This window comes from Ruditapes philippinarum, unplaced genomic scaffold, assembly GCF_026571515.1.
Source record: "Ruditapes philippinarum isolate M1 unplaced genomic scaffold, ASM2657151v2 ctg17052_1_1_1_1, whole genome shotgun sequence".
Taxonomy (NCBI): domain Eukaryota; kingdom Metazoa; phylum Mollusca; class Bivalvia; order Venerida; family Veneridae; genus Ruditapes; species Ruditapes philippinarum.
Genome location: NW_026858766.1, coordinates 19,887 through 36,404, shown reverse-complemented (window position 1 = coordinate 36,404; position 16,518 = coordinate 19,887). Strand labels below are relative to the sequence as shown.

Below are 16,518 nucleotides of genomic sequence, written 5' to 3'. Positions count from 1 at the left end.
ATGGTTTTTGAACAGTAGGCTCGTAAAGTTGATGTTTTTTTTTCCGAAATTTATATAGAGAAAGAACAACTCGCCTGTGCAAAAAATGACCAAGCCACGCGGAAATCTACTGGACATAACTTGGTTTATGGCTTTCAAGAGGGCTTTAGGCCTTATAACGTTCCAAGAAGACCAACCAAAGTTGTACAAAATCGAATTTGCATCGGAATCGGTCTAACGGATTTTGAACGGAAATCTCGTAAAATTGATGTTTTTTCCGAACTTTATATAGAGAAAGAACAACTCGCCTGTGCAAAAAATGACCAAGCCATGCGGAAATCTCCAAGAAATGTTCTTTGTGTTAGGGATTTAAGCCTTTTCATGTGTTTTCTTAACATCGAAAATTTCTAGTTTTGCCTTAAAACGCGTTTTATCAAATAAAATATGATTAATGTATTATTGTTTGTTGTCTTTTATTACTACTATAACGTCATTGTTTAGCATATCATAAATACTATAGTGGTAAATCTTTTTAAAAGCTATAGGATTGATTCTGTAAAGCAATTGTTAAGCAAAATATGACTTATCATAAAAAATGACCTCTCCAGATAAACATATCCTCTCGAAAATTGACTGCTACCAAAATCAAAATCCAAGATGGATGATTTATATAGACAAAGAAGGAAAACACTCTTCTAGAGTGCTGTCCTCCACTTCTTTCAACATTAATTGCACTCTTTATAAATATATAGAAAAAAATTAGTATGCCATTTTTACGTATAGTCATATCATTTTGAAATTGTCTTTTCTTTTTTGAGCGAAAAGTTGATTTGCCGAAAATTGTGACATTGTGACATTTTAACAACAGAAACTTCCGTCTGCAATTTTAACATGAGGTATAATGGGCTTTGTAGGAGCACATTTGTCTCGGAACACATTTGTCTTACGTAAGACCGATGCGTTCGCATTTGTCCCACGTGAGACAAATGGGACCTCAAATGTCTACCCCAAAACACTCATTTGTGTGACAAATGTGCTCCGATCAAGTTTTTTAAGGGAACAAAAAGCACATTTGTCTCATGTTTTTTAAGGGACAAGAAAGCACATTTGTCTCATGTCATTTGTTATGAATTATTTGTCACATATTTTCCCACGGTAAATTTTGTTTTAGAATCGAGGTTCGCCGTTTTACTTCATCATAAATAGGTTTGCAAATGTTTTAATATAAACTCTTAAACCTAAAACCTACAGTGGAACTATATATACAATGTATTTTAATACCTCTAATTCAAGAAATTTGATTGGCTAAACCTGAATCACGACATTCCTTGGTACAATGGTTAAAGTGCGATGGCACGATGGTACGATGATGAAAACGCGATGGTACGATGGAGAAAACACGATGATACGAACGTGAAACAACGATTGTATGATGGTGAAACAACAATGGTACGATGGTAAACGTGATGGTACGATGGTGTAAACACGATGCTACGATGTTGAAAATACGTTTAGTAAGATGATGAAACTGCAATGACATTATGATGAAAACGCGATATTATTTTCACCATCAAGTCAACGAATCATCGTATTTTCACCATCCTGCCATCGTTGTTTCATCATAGTACCGTGGTGTTTTCATCATCGCACCATCGCGTTTTCAAAATTGTACCCTCGTGCATAGTGGATCAGAGAGACAAAAGTTGTTGCTTATGTCCAAACGAAACAACGTAATCAGGCGATGTTTAACGGTACAATATCGTGACTCATTTCGCCGGAATCTCGCGCCTCGCTTTGCATCTCGTACTTCGACGTGAGACAAGAAAATCCTTCGAGGCCAAATACCGCTAAATAGTATTCCCTATATAATCTATATAAAACGGACGTTTTTCGAAGATCTACAAAACATAGCTAGACTCATTTTAGAGAACAAATCATGAGTTATGATAAAACTGATAACAGTAGGAGTCATGCATCTCTTAAGAAAATGTCTAGCGTCACATTTGTAAACATAAAATCACTTACATAATCTGCTATGACATGGAAGAACCTCCAATATTAAAATTGAAATTCACTTTATCAAGTACAATTTTACCAAAATGTCAAAAAGATATCAATGATGAAATTTAAACAGAAAAAAGCTTAAATTTAGACGTCTGTGGCCATGCTAAGAGAAACTAGAAATGTGTCATCATGCCACGGATGCCCCCGCATGCAGCCAAAATTTCAAATGTTATAATATTTAGTTCCAAATTTGTTTGCAAAAATTATTTTTTTCATTCTAAGTTCAAAGCCCTTAAAACTTTTCAATGTTAACACAAACCATTTTTATACAATGTTCAAGGCACTGAAATTATTCATTCTTAACCATTTTTATACAATATTCAAGGCACTGAAATTATTCAGTCTTAACCTTTTAAAAATAGCATATTGCATATTTGTAGCCAACATAATGGCTATATACATTTCCACAAAAGTTTGAGTGCTGAAACTGAAAGTTCAAAATTTTTCCAACATTCAGGAAAGATAAGTTTGTCTAAAATCATTGAACCACGACCAAATTCAAACTTAAACTGCTTATTCCTAAGATGTATCTATATTATTTTCAAAGTGAAAGGGACATAACTCTGCCAAAAAATCATCAAACCATGACCAAATTCCAACTTGACCTGCGCATTCCTTTGACATATCCATATGTCAATTTTGAGTTGAATATGTAACACTGTTGGGTTGATAATGAACAGAAACTGTAAATTTCATATCATTTTCAAAGTGAAAGGGGCATTACTCTGCCAAAAATCATTGAACCATGACCAGATTTGATCTTGGTCTGCGCATTCCAAAAACATATCCATATGTCAAATTTGAGTTGAATGTGTAATATTGTTGGGGAGATAATAAACAGAAACTGAAAATTTCATATTATTTTTAAAGTGAAAGGGGCATAACTCTGCCAAAAATCATCGAACCATGACCAAATTTGAAATTGACCTGCGCATTCCTTTGACGTATCAATATGTCAAATTTGAGTTGAATATTTAATACTGTTGGGGAGATAATAATCAGAAACTGAAAATTTCATATTATTTTCAAAGTAAAAGGGGCATAACTCTGCCAAAAATCATAGAACCATGACCAAATTTGAACTTGACCTGTATTTTCTCATGACATATCAATATGTCAAGTTTGAGTTGAATGTGTTGTACCGTTGGGGAGATAATGAACGGAAACTGAAAATTTCATATTATTTTCAAAGTAAAAGGGGCATTACTCTGCCAAAAATCATCGAACCATGACCAATTTCGAATTTGACCTGTATTTTCTCATGACATATCCATATGTCAATTTTGAATTGAATGTTTTGAACCGTTTGGGAGATAATGAACGGAAACTGAAAATTTCATATTATTTTCAATGTAAAAGGGGCATAACTCTGTCAAAAATCATCGAACCATGACCAATTTCAAACTTGACCTGTATTTTCTCATGACATATCCATATGTCAAATTTGAGTTCAATATGTGCAAGGGTTATTAAGATAATGAACGGAAACTGATGATGACGGAAGGACGGAAGGACGGAATGACGGAATGACGGAACATGGTAACACTATATGCCCCTGCCATTATATGGCGGGGGCATAAAAATGGTGTCCATTACGACAAGGCCAGATGACTCCGCGCTGGTTCCTTTCCCATAGTCAAACCTTTGAGAAGCACAGACACGAAGCGATGCGCGATATTTTACCGAGAGACACGACATGAAGAGCGAAAGTTCGACAAAACATGACGTGAGGCACGATATTCTACTTTGACATCTCGTGGTACGGGAAACGTCGACATTGCGAGAACTCGTGTTACAATATCGTGCATCGATTCGTGTCTCATCGGAATTTCCCGTCTCGCCCGATTATGCGAGGCCGATATTCCATAATTATTGCATTACCCGGATTATTCATACACGTTGTAAGAGCTTTTTCAATGGCGGATCTGTCGGAAAATGGCGATATTTTATCTGACGAAAACAAAATATGTATGGGATGATTTTCTCATTTTCTTCCTGAGATCATGAAGTGGCCTCCGTGTCCGAGTGATTTCAAAAAACCACTTCCCCCTAACCGCTGTAGGTTCGACACTCCTTTGGGGCGTCTAACTATTCATGCGAGGAAGCCCAAATGCGGAATATGTACTTATCCTCGTGCACACGCAATAACTATCCCTTTAGAAAGTAATAGCTATCGCTGCGCACGTAATAGTATTAGTATCGGATGGCCACGTAATAGCTATCGCTTGCGCACGTAATAAATAAGAAAATACTATGTCCCGTTTATGCAACCGTAGATTGCTTAGACTATTTTTAAATCATTTATAAAGCTTAAAGCATCCACAATCAATAACGATAAGAAAGGACACTCTGTATATGTGTTTGGGCTCTGGATACTGTACTGGAAGAAATTTTCATTGTGACATACAGAACAGGGATATTCTTTAAGTTAATATGTGACTCCTATGCAGAGGCAGGAAGTGTTTGATTGACCGGAAGTGACCTAAAAACGGTATTATAAATACAGAAAACACAGGACAATTGCTGATAGCCGGTATATGGACGAGCATAATTATTACCTTTTTAGAATTTTATGAAAGACTGTGAGACAAATGTGCTTTGAGTGTCCTTTCTATTGCTGGTCGAACACATCTGTCTCATTTCCAATTTGTCGTAAACATGAATTTTGACGAGCACATCGGTCACACATCGTGAGACAAATGTGTTCCGAGACAAATGTGCTCCTACATGGCTTTATTAATAGGAATGTTGACACACGGGAAGGTCAGGTTTTTTGAAGTAATTCATTAACCCGTACAATAAACCAGTTAACAGACTTAGTTCATTTTGAAAAGTGTATAAGAATATCTGTTCATCAGATGTTTACTAGTTCCATGCCGAATTTCTTGCTTGGACGCCCTTTGATCCTTTGCATCAATGCTTTTCTTATAAGATATATAATTATATATGTCAAATACGGTTTGCGATTTTTTCTTTACAATTTAACAGTCCTGTTCGAAATTGGTTTTGCGTTATATATGTATTTTTATTTAAATAATGACAATTTTGTATTTTCTGGTATGTATGATACATAACCATACATAATTACCAAAATAATATTAATATAAGACATATAATAGTTTATTATAATTATGTGCGATTTTCCAGCAATCAAATTACGGAAAGAACGAAAATTTGCGTCATTACAAGAGCTCATTTATAATCATACAGTCTATTACAATACAGTACTAGAAAAGAATTGATTCAAAGCATCAAAGGCAACGCCAAAAAAATTGATTAAGTTTTGCACCTAAATACTTAACAAAAGATGTGTAATTCATAGCAGTACCATTACAGGTGTCCTGGAGGCTAGGCCCAGTTTAAGTTAAAACTTAAACCAAAAAGAATAGACTTTGATTTGCCAAGATGAAAAGACACTTTATAGTCAATTAACCGATCACTTATAAGACTCATGCCATAAGAGAGAATTTCTTCAGAATTATTTTACCAGATACTTGAGTCATCAGCATATAATAAAAGCTTATTGCTTAGGGTTGCAGACATGTCATTGACATATATAAGACATAAAAGAGGATCTAAAATGAACCTCAACGGGACACCATAGGTACTTAGAGCAGTAGTAGAATGAGTACAGCTGCTGTCCATCAGAAATAAGAAATAAGACTTGAACCATGTAAGAGTGTCATTACCTATGGCAGATGCTCTTGAGGTTCCATGAAGAAGAAGAAGAAGAACTTCTTCATGTGCAGTGTAGTGTTATCAACTGTATCATATGCCTTTTGTAGGTCTTAAAGTATCATGCGTAAAATACTGTATTTGTCCATTTCAAATTTAATTCAATCTGTTAAATGAATCAAACATTTGTCAGTTGAAAAACCATTTCCAACCCATGACTGTCAGAAGACCAACTGGGCTATCCGGCCGGCTGCACATTTTCTCTTTAAAGTAATAATGAACAGTTCTAAACCACAACATATTTCCCCACAATATTGATTTGTGTCCTTGAATTTCTGATGTTTACAGAGCATAGTGAATTAAACACAGGTTATATGCAGTCAAAGGATGAGACAAACTTTCAGCTTGACCAGAACTCAAACCTGTGACCCACAGAATAATGTACTGCGGCTGTAGGGATTGAGCTAACAAATAGATATGACAGGAGCTGTACTTTTCAAACTATGCACATGTTAGAAAAAAAATCGAATAACAATTCAGAATACCATATGATTTTTATATGACTTTATAAATTATATTGCTTGATCCAAGTTTAAGGACATTTTCAATCAATACATGTATTATCATTTATAATTTTAAATCTTTAATAATAATGTCATAACTGTAACGCTCGATTTTTAACAACTTCCAATTTTATTTTTTGCCGAATATTAAATGAGGGCTTAGTTTATTTGTTTCAACGTCATTCTCAGGATCAATATCTCCTGAGTAGTCAAACCCGTTTAATGAGTCATGCGACATGTTTTAATTAATTAATTAATTAATTAATTAATTAATTTTCAGCAGATATATTTGAAGTTTTTATGCCGATTTGTAATTAATACAACGGATTTCGATGTTTAAATGTCATGGGAAAGTAAATGTAAGACGAGTATCAAATGAATATAAAATGACGAAGATAGTCAATTTGTCTCTCACATCATGTGTAGCTACGGCATTTTCTAATTTAAAAGAATTGGCCAATGAAAGCTTTTCTTTATGTAAAGGTTGTGATTGGCAGACTTCAATATGAGTCAGGCAAAAGAAGCGGGAGCACTTGAAGCTTCGGAAATTTCCAAAAACGCAAAATCGAAAAAATGTAGGCATTATGTAAACCATCAATAACATTTTCGTTTCATATTGGGGATATTTTCAGATTTATGTTCCGTGTATTTTTATGTAAATGCATCTACATTTTATCCTCACATAGGTTCATATCGTGTTTAAATTATTAGGCATGTGGAAAAAAACATTATTACCATATAAACCGCGGTGCGGGAGTGTATTGAATGAGTGTAAGTTCAATACTGAATTTATTGCACGAGTTGAATCAAATTATATTATGCGAGCCTCTGGCCTATTTTATTCAACGAGTGCAATAAATTTAGCAAAGAACTTACGTAAATTTAATATTCTATGTATCACATTCCCAAAATAAAGACTGTTTTTAGCAGCACGCCTCCAGATTCATGCTAATTTTCATGAAAATTCGAAAATGTTTTTAATAGTATAATATTGTGAAGTTACCAAAAGAATGCAAGTTTCAAATTATCAATGTCACTTACAATCCGCGTATATTACCATTAAGAGGTCAAAATGTGCAAAAATAGCCTTACTGCGTTAGTAACGCAGTAGAAATATAGTTATAAATACTGACAAAATCTGTCATTAATCGCACAAAACATGTTAATTATAACTGGAATTTTTAATCTTTACACTTTTTATAAAATGTTAGTACATTTTGCTCAGGTTTGATTTTATCGAAATATTTTTGCTCATCTGGAGGCTTTAAAGTGAAATAAAAGTCATTTTTCATTGACGCGCCTAGCTATAGTATAATGCTAACATTAGCGCGTCTTTACACTTTGTTTGTATAACGCTAATGACGTCACGTCAAAACATATGCACGGCCGTGCAATACCTTTTTTACGGAGTCGCAAAATCGGCACGGGTGTGTGATCAAGCCATTTAATAAAAACGATATTACACTAGTATATATAGAGGATTTTGAATGAGTGTAGATTAATACTAAATTTATTGAACGAGTTGAATAAAATCATATTATTCGAATATATTTCGATCTTACACTAAACTAAACAAATTTTCTTTTCATTGTATGCAAAGAAACGTTTTAAAAAGACATTAAACCTAATACTGAATGAAAAACGCGCCAAATAATAATACAACGAGACGTCATTTACGACGTCACGTCATTAAATTGGTACCCAGTACTTATTGTATTTCACTGAAACAACGTAAGGGGCTTAAATTCAAAACAGTGAAATTATCAAAGTGGTATTTTCACTGTTTAAAGCAGTGAAATTACCAGATTTATATCACTGATATATTTCTATAAACCACCAAAAAGCGTGTAATAAATTGTTTTATTTAACGAGTTCAATAAATTTAGTACTAGACCTACACTCATTCAATATCCTCTATTTATACGATTGCACGTGCTAAAGACTTTAAAATCTGTTTCCAATATTACATATACATTTATAAGGAGGATTAAGCATATGCACTACAAGTATTTACAATTAAGTGACAGGGACGCTGATCATGTCCACAGTTTAATCAGGATGATAACGCTTTATCAGACATTCGTGCTTACTTTATAGGCGGCGCTTAGTATGCTAAGTGTTCTATCCCATGATTCAAATTATCGAATAAGCAGATTTCTGTAGATCTACATAATAAATATTTTTTATTTTACAATATATATTTTTAAATATAGAACATATAAATAGAAAATTATCGCACACAAATGTTTTTTATGATGAACAAATATTCAGCTGTTATGGTATACAATATAAAATTAGAGTTATGCAATATAAATATTAGATATAGAACAAAAATTTAATTTATTGAATATTGCAACATTTAACATACCATAGAAGTGCTACTTTGGGTCATTTTGTTTAGAGAAGGAACACGAGCATGGACAATTTGTTAAATGAGAGTAGGAAAAAATCTTCAGCTTCAGGTACCTCAACCTATGTAAGCGTTGTAGGCTAACTTTCATTCCCTTTCCTTTGGACGGCATCTCTGCTGAGTTTTTACCAAATGACTGATGTCAACGTGGTCGGGCAGTTTTATTCTCATCAACTTGAACCAGAAGCATCGGCGCATTAACGGAGGCGTCACCGGGACAGTACCTGCATTAAAAGTGGCGTTACCGTGGCAAAATCGGCGATAGTCGAGATTGACGTTGATGAAACCGTGTCAAGTCGGGTCTCCACGGGAATCAAGCGGAAATACACCGATTTAGAATCGGCGCTTATCCTATATATCCAGTGCTTTATCGGGCTCTGAACATGGAATACACCTGGGCTCTGACGGGGGTGTGTAAACGCAATTTGATTTCTCAGAAAAACACCACGGAACACCCCGGTTCACCGGCTTAAGACACAGTACGCGATACCGTGGCCGGCCAGTACCGGTACAGTATTAATTTTGGATTTATCAAACGGAACCTGCAACATTTTCAATTTTGCCGTTTTGGACTTTCTTTAGGGGTTCTTTTTTCTCTATTTTATCAATGACTGATGTTCCTTAACACACATCTGAACAACTAATGTATTCAATTTGAACGATTTTGAGATTTATTTTTTTGCTCATATTGGCCTTGCTTGTTGGTTGAATACAGCTAGCCGTATTGGCCAGGGAATCTAGGCTTTTTATATTTTATTGTCACATGATGATTGCTTTTGCTGTAATGAAAATCTTCATCTGTTACGATTTCAATGAAATTTAATCTGACATTTTTCGGGAAAAAAACAAAACACAAGACATACATTATACATGGGTAACGACGATATTAATTATATTTGTAACCACTTTTATGCTCGTAGCTTTTTTTGTCACGAGTTTGATTAGAACTTTTTGATTTCGTATCTTGTTCTAACGCGCATGTCGAGAACGTCATAGTAAAATTCAAATGACCATAACTACAAAACATAGGCACCATAGAGTATTTATTTTAAGAGAACTTGAGGGATGTTGCACTTATTCATTATCCCTCATGTACAGACTCAATCTACCGAGTCTGCAATTCTAATGTTATTTTGTTGTGATTAATGCTTCCGAGGGATCACTTTGTTTCCGGAATTTTGTACTTCACAACAGCAGGTGTCAAGTGCCGTGTGGCAGCCGTAAAAAGTTGCCCCGTACTTCATTTCAGTGTTGTTATATTTTCTGGTCCTTCGGGATCATTAATGCCAACACTATAAAGTGTTGAGAATTGAGTACCGCTCGCTAGGGGGCGTGAGGGATGTTGCACTTATTCATTATCCCTCATGTACAGACTCAATCAAACCGAGTCTGCAATTCTAATGTTATTTTGTTGTGATTAATGCTTCCGAGGGATCACTTTGTTTCCGGAATTTTATTGTTAAAAATATAATATGGAACAGATGCGTAAAGAAAACATTTTTTATATTTATTGAAGAAACAATATGAATGAGCACTGCCTTTTTGGCGTTAAAATGGAAATAAAAACACGCACATATAATAAAAGCATATAAACTGTTTGTGCAAATAACATGTTTTATGCTTTCAAAACTGATTTTATTTATCTACGTTGACTTCTGTACCAGATTCAATCTAACACATACCAGGTTGTCTCCTCAGGATGCTAGGCTACCGACGTTAGGCTTCTAGGGCGTTAGGCAAACTCCTAAGGTCCAACAGGTCGTCAGCAATTTAGGCTTCCTCTTCCGACTGCGAGACGATTTGCCTACTCAGCCTACTAGGCCATCATTCTGCCAACTCAGACAGCCAGGCCGTAAGGGTGTCTCTTTTGCTAATTTTACAGACATGTTTGTGCAAAACTATTAACATAACAATGTAAATTTTGCAGTTTTTTTACAAATGGTAGACAATTGTATAATTAATTTATCAATATGTACTTGTATCAGGTAAAAATCGAACGTAAAACAATATACATTTATTTATGATATAAGTATTATCGTTGTATTATTTGCAGCGCATTTCCATATATGATAAAATCACTCGTTTTCAAACAGACATAATTCGTCTTGAGTAGGCGGATTTCCCGTGCGACATTTAACGTTAACATTGCGACATTTAACGGCAAATGATTTTGCGTCATTAAGCGGCGGTTGCGACATTTAGCGGAAATTGTGCGACATTAAGCGGCAAGTGCCACATTTAGCGGCGTTGCGACATATAACGGCGCTACAAGCATTCTTTTTTACAAAACGTTAAACAATATTGTTACAGCTGATACATAGCTTAATACTACGCAAGACCGGTGGTGACATTTCAACTTCTTAAATTCCCGATTTCAGATTCATGAATTCCTGATTTCAGATTCATGAATTCCCGATTTCAACTTCACAAATTCACGATTTTTAACTTCATGAATTCACAATTTCTTCTTCACGAATTCACGACTTCAATTTCATGAATTCACGATTTCAATTTCACGAAATCAACTTCGTTAATTCACGATTTCAGCTTAATAATTTTACAACTTCAGGTTCATGAATTCACGATTTTAACTTCACGAATTCACGATTCAAACTTCATTAAGTTGTCATGGAGTTGGAATCGTGAATCTGTGAAGTTGAAATCGTGAATTCGTGCAGTTGAAATCGTGAATTTAGAAATTGAATCATTGAAGTTGAAATTGTGAAATCGCGAGGTTGAAGTCCTTATTTGTGAAGTTGAAATCAGTAATTCATGAAGCGGAAATCACGGGAATTCACGAAGTTTAAATTGTGAATTCATGAAGATAAAATCGGTAATTCATGAAGTTTAAATGGCCCTACCGGTCTTTCGAATAATACACTTGAAATTTCCTGCGGGTTTTTGCTGTTGTTTCTTTTGCTTTTTTGATATATATTTATTAATATATGTTATTATATCAAAACTAACGTTTCACATACATTATAATTATGATTGTTATAAAAGTGCAGCCATGCTTTAAGTCTATCTCAATGTTTCATATTTAGTAATAAATATTACAAACACGTTACTAGTTGTTGACCATACGGAGGTATACACTAATTATATAATGTTGTAAAACGAATTAAAAGCGATGAAATTGCCACTTACTTTAAAAACCATTCTTTACTTATCGGTTTCCAATACAATTGGTAAGAACAATAAACGCTATAAACATTTTCAAAAACAAATATTAAATTCGTATGTTATCTAGCACAATACAATTATATTCTTTTTTTGAAAAGTGTTTACATATATATGTATTTTCATTCAAATTTATTTTTCAGAGATAATATATAGCCTGTGATAAGGACAGACAGAAAGAAAGACAGACAAATATATATTTTATTTCAATCAAATAAGGCTTATAAGCCTACGATGACATGATAGACAACGAAAATTACGTATCACAAGATATTATTAGTATATGACTAACAATGTCCCTGTGTTGCGATAGACGGTCAATAGAAAGTTACATTGACCTCAAAAGTAGGTGGTATTGAATAAAAACAAAGTACGTAATAAAGCATGAAACCCAAAATTTTTAAGATCTTTTTTTAAAAAAAACTGTTTTCTGAGGGTTTTTTAAAAGATAAATTTTCCCGTAAATAAACATTTTTTTAAATCATCCCCCAAAGTTTTTTTAAAAATTGTTTTTAGAATAGAAAATTTAAATAATTTTTGTTTTTAACAAATTTTTTAAACCGTTATGTATAAAAAAACGGGGTTTGTGCGGGTTTAAAAAAAAATTCTATGTTTTTTCTTCTTTTGGCTTTAAATAAACAAAGCCCGTAAAATCAACTTTTTTTTTGGGGGACGTTTTTTTTAAACCCCTTGTAATGTTTTTTCGAAATATTTCACCATAACAGGGAAACATCAAACCCTTCTAAATAGAATGAAACCCCCAGTTTTTTTTTTTACTTTTTTAAACAAAATAGTTTTTTGACTTTAAGTTAAATTTTAAATTTTCCAAATGTAAACATTGACATGTTCTGAGAGCGTAATTAGAATATGCGAATTAAAAAGGGACACTACCTTATTTAAATCAAATCGGGATATTTGTGTTATGAGTTATGTTCCCTTTATGGTGTGCCAATTTAAGAAATTGAATAATTTATGTTTTCAACGCGCCTGTTGTATTACACATTTAGTTCAAATTTCAACAATATTGCGAAAAATATACCAATATTTTGTCAAACTTCCTAACAAAATAAGTTGGTTTCCAGTTTGGAAGTCCAAAAAATTTTAACTTTTTACCCTGCAAAATATGTCGAATTCAGAAGTGCCCGAGAAACCCTTTTAAAAAAATTTCTATAAATTTTTACTTTGAAGTTTTTTTCCTGGTTTTTTTGTATTCCCGTAACAATTTTTAAATGAAGAGGGTTACAGTTTTTTGTTAAAGGGGGGTAAATGCAATTTTAAAAGGGGGAGGGCTACGGGGGTTTTCTATGGAGTACGGCCAAAAATACCTTATTTTGTATCCATGGATTTATACAAAATTTAATGTTGATGAGTTGTTAATATATTGAAAAAAAAAGTAAAATTAAAACAATTTTTAAAAACTTTTTTGTTTCATTCTTTTATTCATTAATTTTGTATTTCGATTCAAATCAAATTCATTCACAGCAACATTTTTACAATGCTTTTACAAAAGAAAATCAGTTTTAATTCATATTTTATATGCATATACGAGTACACTTAGTACTTCGACGAGTAGAAATGTTGTTTAAAAAAGTGACCACTTTTTCGGCGCCGTAACCCATACAAATATTACATCAGGGGGTTGCCAGAAGGGGGATGTGTCCCCTTCTGTTTGGGGGGTTTGAAGGGGGCGGAGTCCCCCTCGTCTCCAAGAAAATTTTGGACATGTGACAGGCTAAAAATGGCCTCAGGTCGATCTCAGGGTAACTAGTAACCGACGCTGAAAAGTCTTTTACTCTATCTCAATTCATTGAGAAGTTGCAGCACTTTGAAAACAGTTTTGATGGAAAAAAACAATGCAAAATAATGATTTTTGGCAATTTTGAGACGACCCCCGCTGCCATTGTATCAGGAAATTTACCATTGAGCATGCTGTTACAGAGGCTAAGGTGTAGTCAACATTTGTGCCAAGTTTCATTAGTATTAAAGCATTTTTCACAGTTTCATAGCAGTTTGAACTTGTTACAGGAGGCTTTTCAATGAAAATGGCCATTTTTCACAATATGCTCATGGGGTAAAAGGTTAAATGATTTTCTAGCATAGTGATTATTGTATATGAATGAACAAAACATGTACCCAAAGTTTTTTATGCAATTGAATTCTAACTTCTTTTTTTAAAATCATATAAATGTAATACAGAATGACACTGAAACGAGATAATCTTTTATTTTATTTACCTCAAGGTTTTTTTTTTCATATTGCTAACTAAAAGTTGTTTTATTTCCTCAACATGAGGCAACAACTGATTGAAGAATCACATCATTTAACTTCATCATGTGTACTTGCATATTTATATGTCTTAACTTAAAGGCATATTTTGCGTCAGAAATTCATATTTTTGAAACTCTCTAGACATGCCACACATTTGTTTGATAATGTTTTTGACGCAGTTTTGGCCATTCAAAAGAAACAGACCCCCGTCCATAGTAAATTAGTGATAATTCTACATAGGATATCTTCGTTTCAATAAACCTATGAAATAGTTTTTGAAAACATTTTTCTTATAAAAATATGTTTCTCCTTTTTTGTTTAACACTTATTATTTGTACACATGGTCCATATTGTCTGGCTAAATGGCCTTTATTGCAGAAATCAAGGATTTTAAAAGTAGCAAAAATAGTCAGGTACGGGAGAAACTCGAAAAATAAGAGCCTCACTAACAGCCAAAAATTAATGAACACCAAACAGCTTAAATAAAGAATACACCTATTAAGATTTGAGAAGAAATTCAAACAAATCAGAAATATCGGGAAAAGTGGCAATGCGCTCCTTATATAGAGACCTCTGTCAACGTAAAGCTTAATTCTTTTGGAGAACACAAGAAGAATAACATAACACATTAAGAACAGGAAAAATGGCATGGTAAAAGACTGTTTTGCTATATAAAGCATCGTAAATATATCAAATAATTTGATGAGCAGGTACCAGAATATAATCTTTCTAGATTGCACAGAAATGCAAAGACTAAAATCAACCACTTTTATATCACGTTTTTCAAACAAATAGTTCAATAACCATTGCACGATAGACGAATTTTTTACAAGTAAAGATTTGATAACAAGTTTACTGAGTAGAGGAAACGCAATATCCGCGTCCTCTGTCTGTGTTTGGGCATTTTTTAGAATAATTTCAGTGTCATTTTCCTCGGTTAGATCAATGTTATCAATAAATAAATTTGTTTGACGTTCAAGCTGTGCTGCTTCTTCGGCTGCATTGCTTTCAATATCAAATTGCTTTAAATCAGGATGTTTGTTTATATTCATAGCATTCTTTATTCTAAAGATTGCTAACAGTTTTTTGAAAAAGAATACGTAAGTTGATTTAGAAACCGTTTTCAGTGAATTTAAACAGAAAAGATGTACATGAGTTAAGAAAAGAAGCACATGTAAACTACATAGAATGTTAAAACAGATCTGTCTCTTCTCGATCTCTTTCACTTGAGATTTTTGTTTATCGTCATTTTTGTCACATGAACACTTAGAATTGTAATTTTCTGTCTCCTTTCCTACTTTGCCAAACTCACCTCTGGGCTTTTCCACCACTGATTCAAGAACAGTGTTCAGTAAAAGGCTTTCGGGGAAACATTTGAGATGTGCTTCTATACTGTGCTTTCCTTTTTGTCGTATTTTACATTCCCGTCGGCAATTTGGACATGGGAATGAAGTTTTTCTTGTGTTTCCATTATCATCCAAACAATGCATCGTTAACAAGGAAACGACGCATTTCTTACAAAATGTGTGCTGACATGGTAGAATTCTTGGACTTTCAAATTTATCTGTACAAAGCTGACACGTAATCAACGACTCTGAACATTTAAAATAGACTGTATCAGTACTGTCACAATATGTTGATGAAGTCGCCATAGTGTAAATACTTTCAGATTCTGAAACGAAATTTTTATCACACGATATTCACTTTCATTGAGTATTACACGAGGGAAAAAGTACATAAGCACATGAACTCATTATATACAAAAAGTCAATTTATTAACATAATTATGACCTTTTTCACAATCCAACATGGTATATTAAATGTTAAATCTAAATTTGCAAAAAAGTTGCTATATTAAAGTTCGCAGTAAGTCCTGGATTGGTTTGCTAGGACAATAATATTCCAATTAGCCTTGATAGTGTAGTTAGACGAGGTGCATTTATTTCATCTTAAACAGGCATTTTAGAAAAAACAAAACTACACAATATTCTACAAGTAGATGTAGGTACACATAAAAAGTTTAAGTATAAACTAACTTAAATATCCCTTTTATTGTCCGTTTCCTCTAAATGTTCTGCCGTTTACTTTAACCGGTATCAAACGGGCATGTTATCTTTCACTTCGAAAAAACACTCCCTTTTACAGGTATAAAGTATATCGCATATTTGTGTTTCAATGTTTCATTAAAATGTACATTGTATAAACTTAATCAAACTTCGATTTTTCTTATCGCATTGTACGAAATAGCTTTTTGTTCTTTTTAAACTTAAACAAATTACGCAGTACAAAGTAAAGTTATTTATTTCATACCTTATGAAATATAGCCTATACGTTTTTCAGCGGTGTTACCACTTTATGTTCCAAAAGATTTTTTCCCTA

At 33.5% G+C, this 16,518-nt stretch overlaps 1 protein-coding gene across 1 annotated transcript; it reads right to left on the bottom strand.

Moving 5' to 3' along the window:
• Window positions 1-13,318: 13,318 nt before the first annotated feature.
• LOC132754197 (tripartite motif-containing protein 59-like) lies at window positions 13,319-16,292 on the bottom strand. The gene is made up of 2 exons (XM_060744791.1): window positions 16,176-16,292; window positions 13,319-15,811 (listed from the first exon to the last, which is right to left on the bottom strand). The coding sequence occupies exon 2, from the start codon at window positions 15,789-15,791 to the stop codon at window positions 14,430-14,432; it is 1,362 nt and encodes a 453-aa protein (XP_060600774.1). The 5' UTR covers window positions 15,792-15,811; window positions 16,176-16,292; the 3' UTR covers window positions 13,319-14,429.
• Between the last annotated feature and the right edge of the window lie 226 nt (window positions 16,293-16,518).

Bases quoted from the DNA above. Each gene is read 5' to 3' on its own strand.
- LOC132754197 (XM_060744791.1), bottom strand. From the start codon at position 15,791: ATGGCGACTTCATCAACATATTGTGACAGTACTGATACAGTCTATTTT.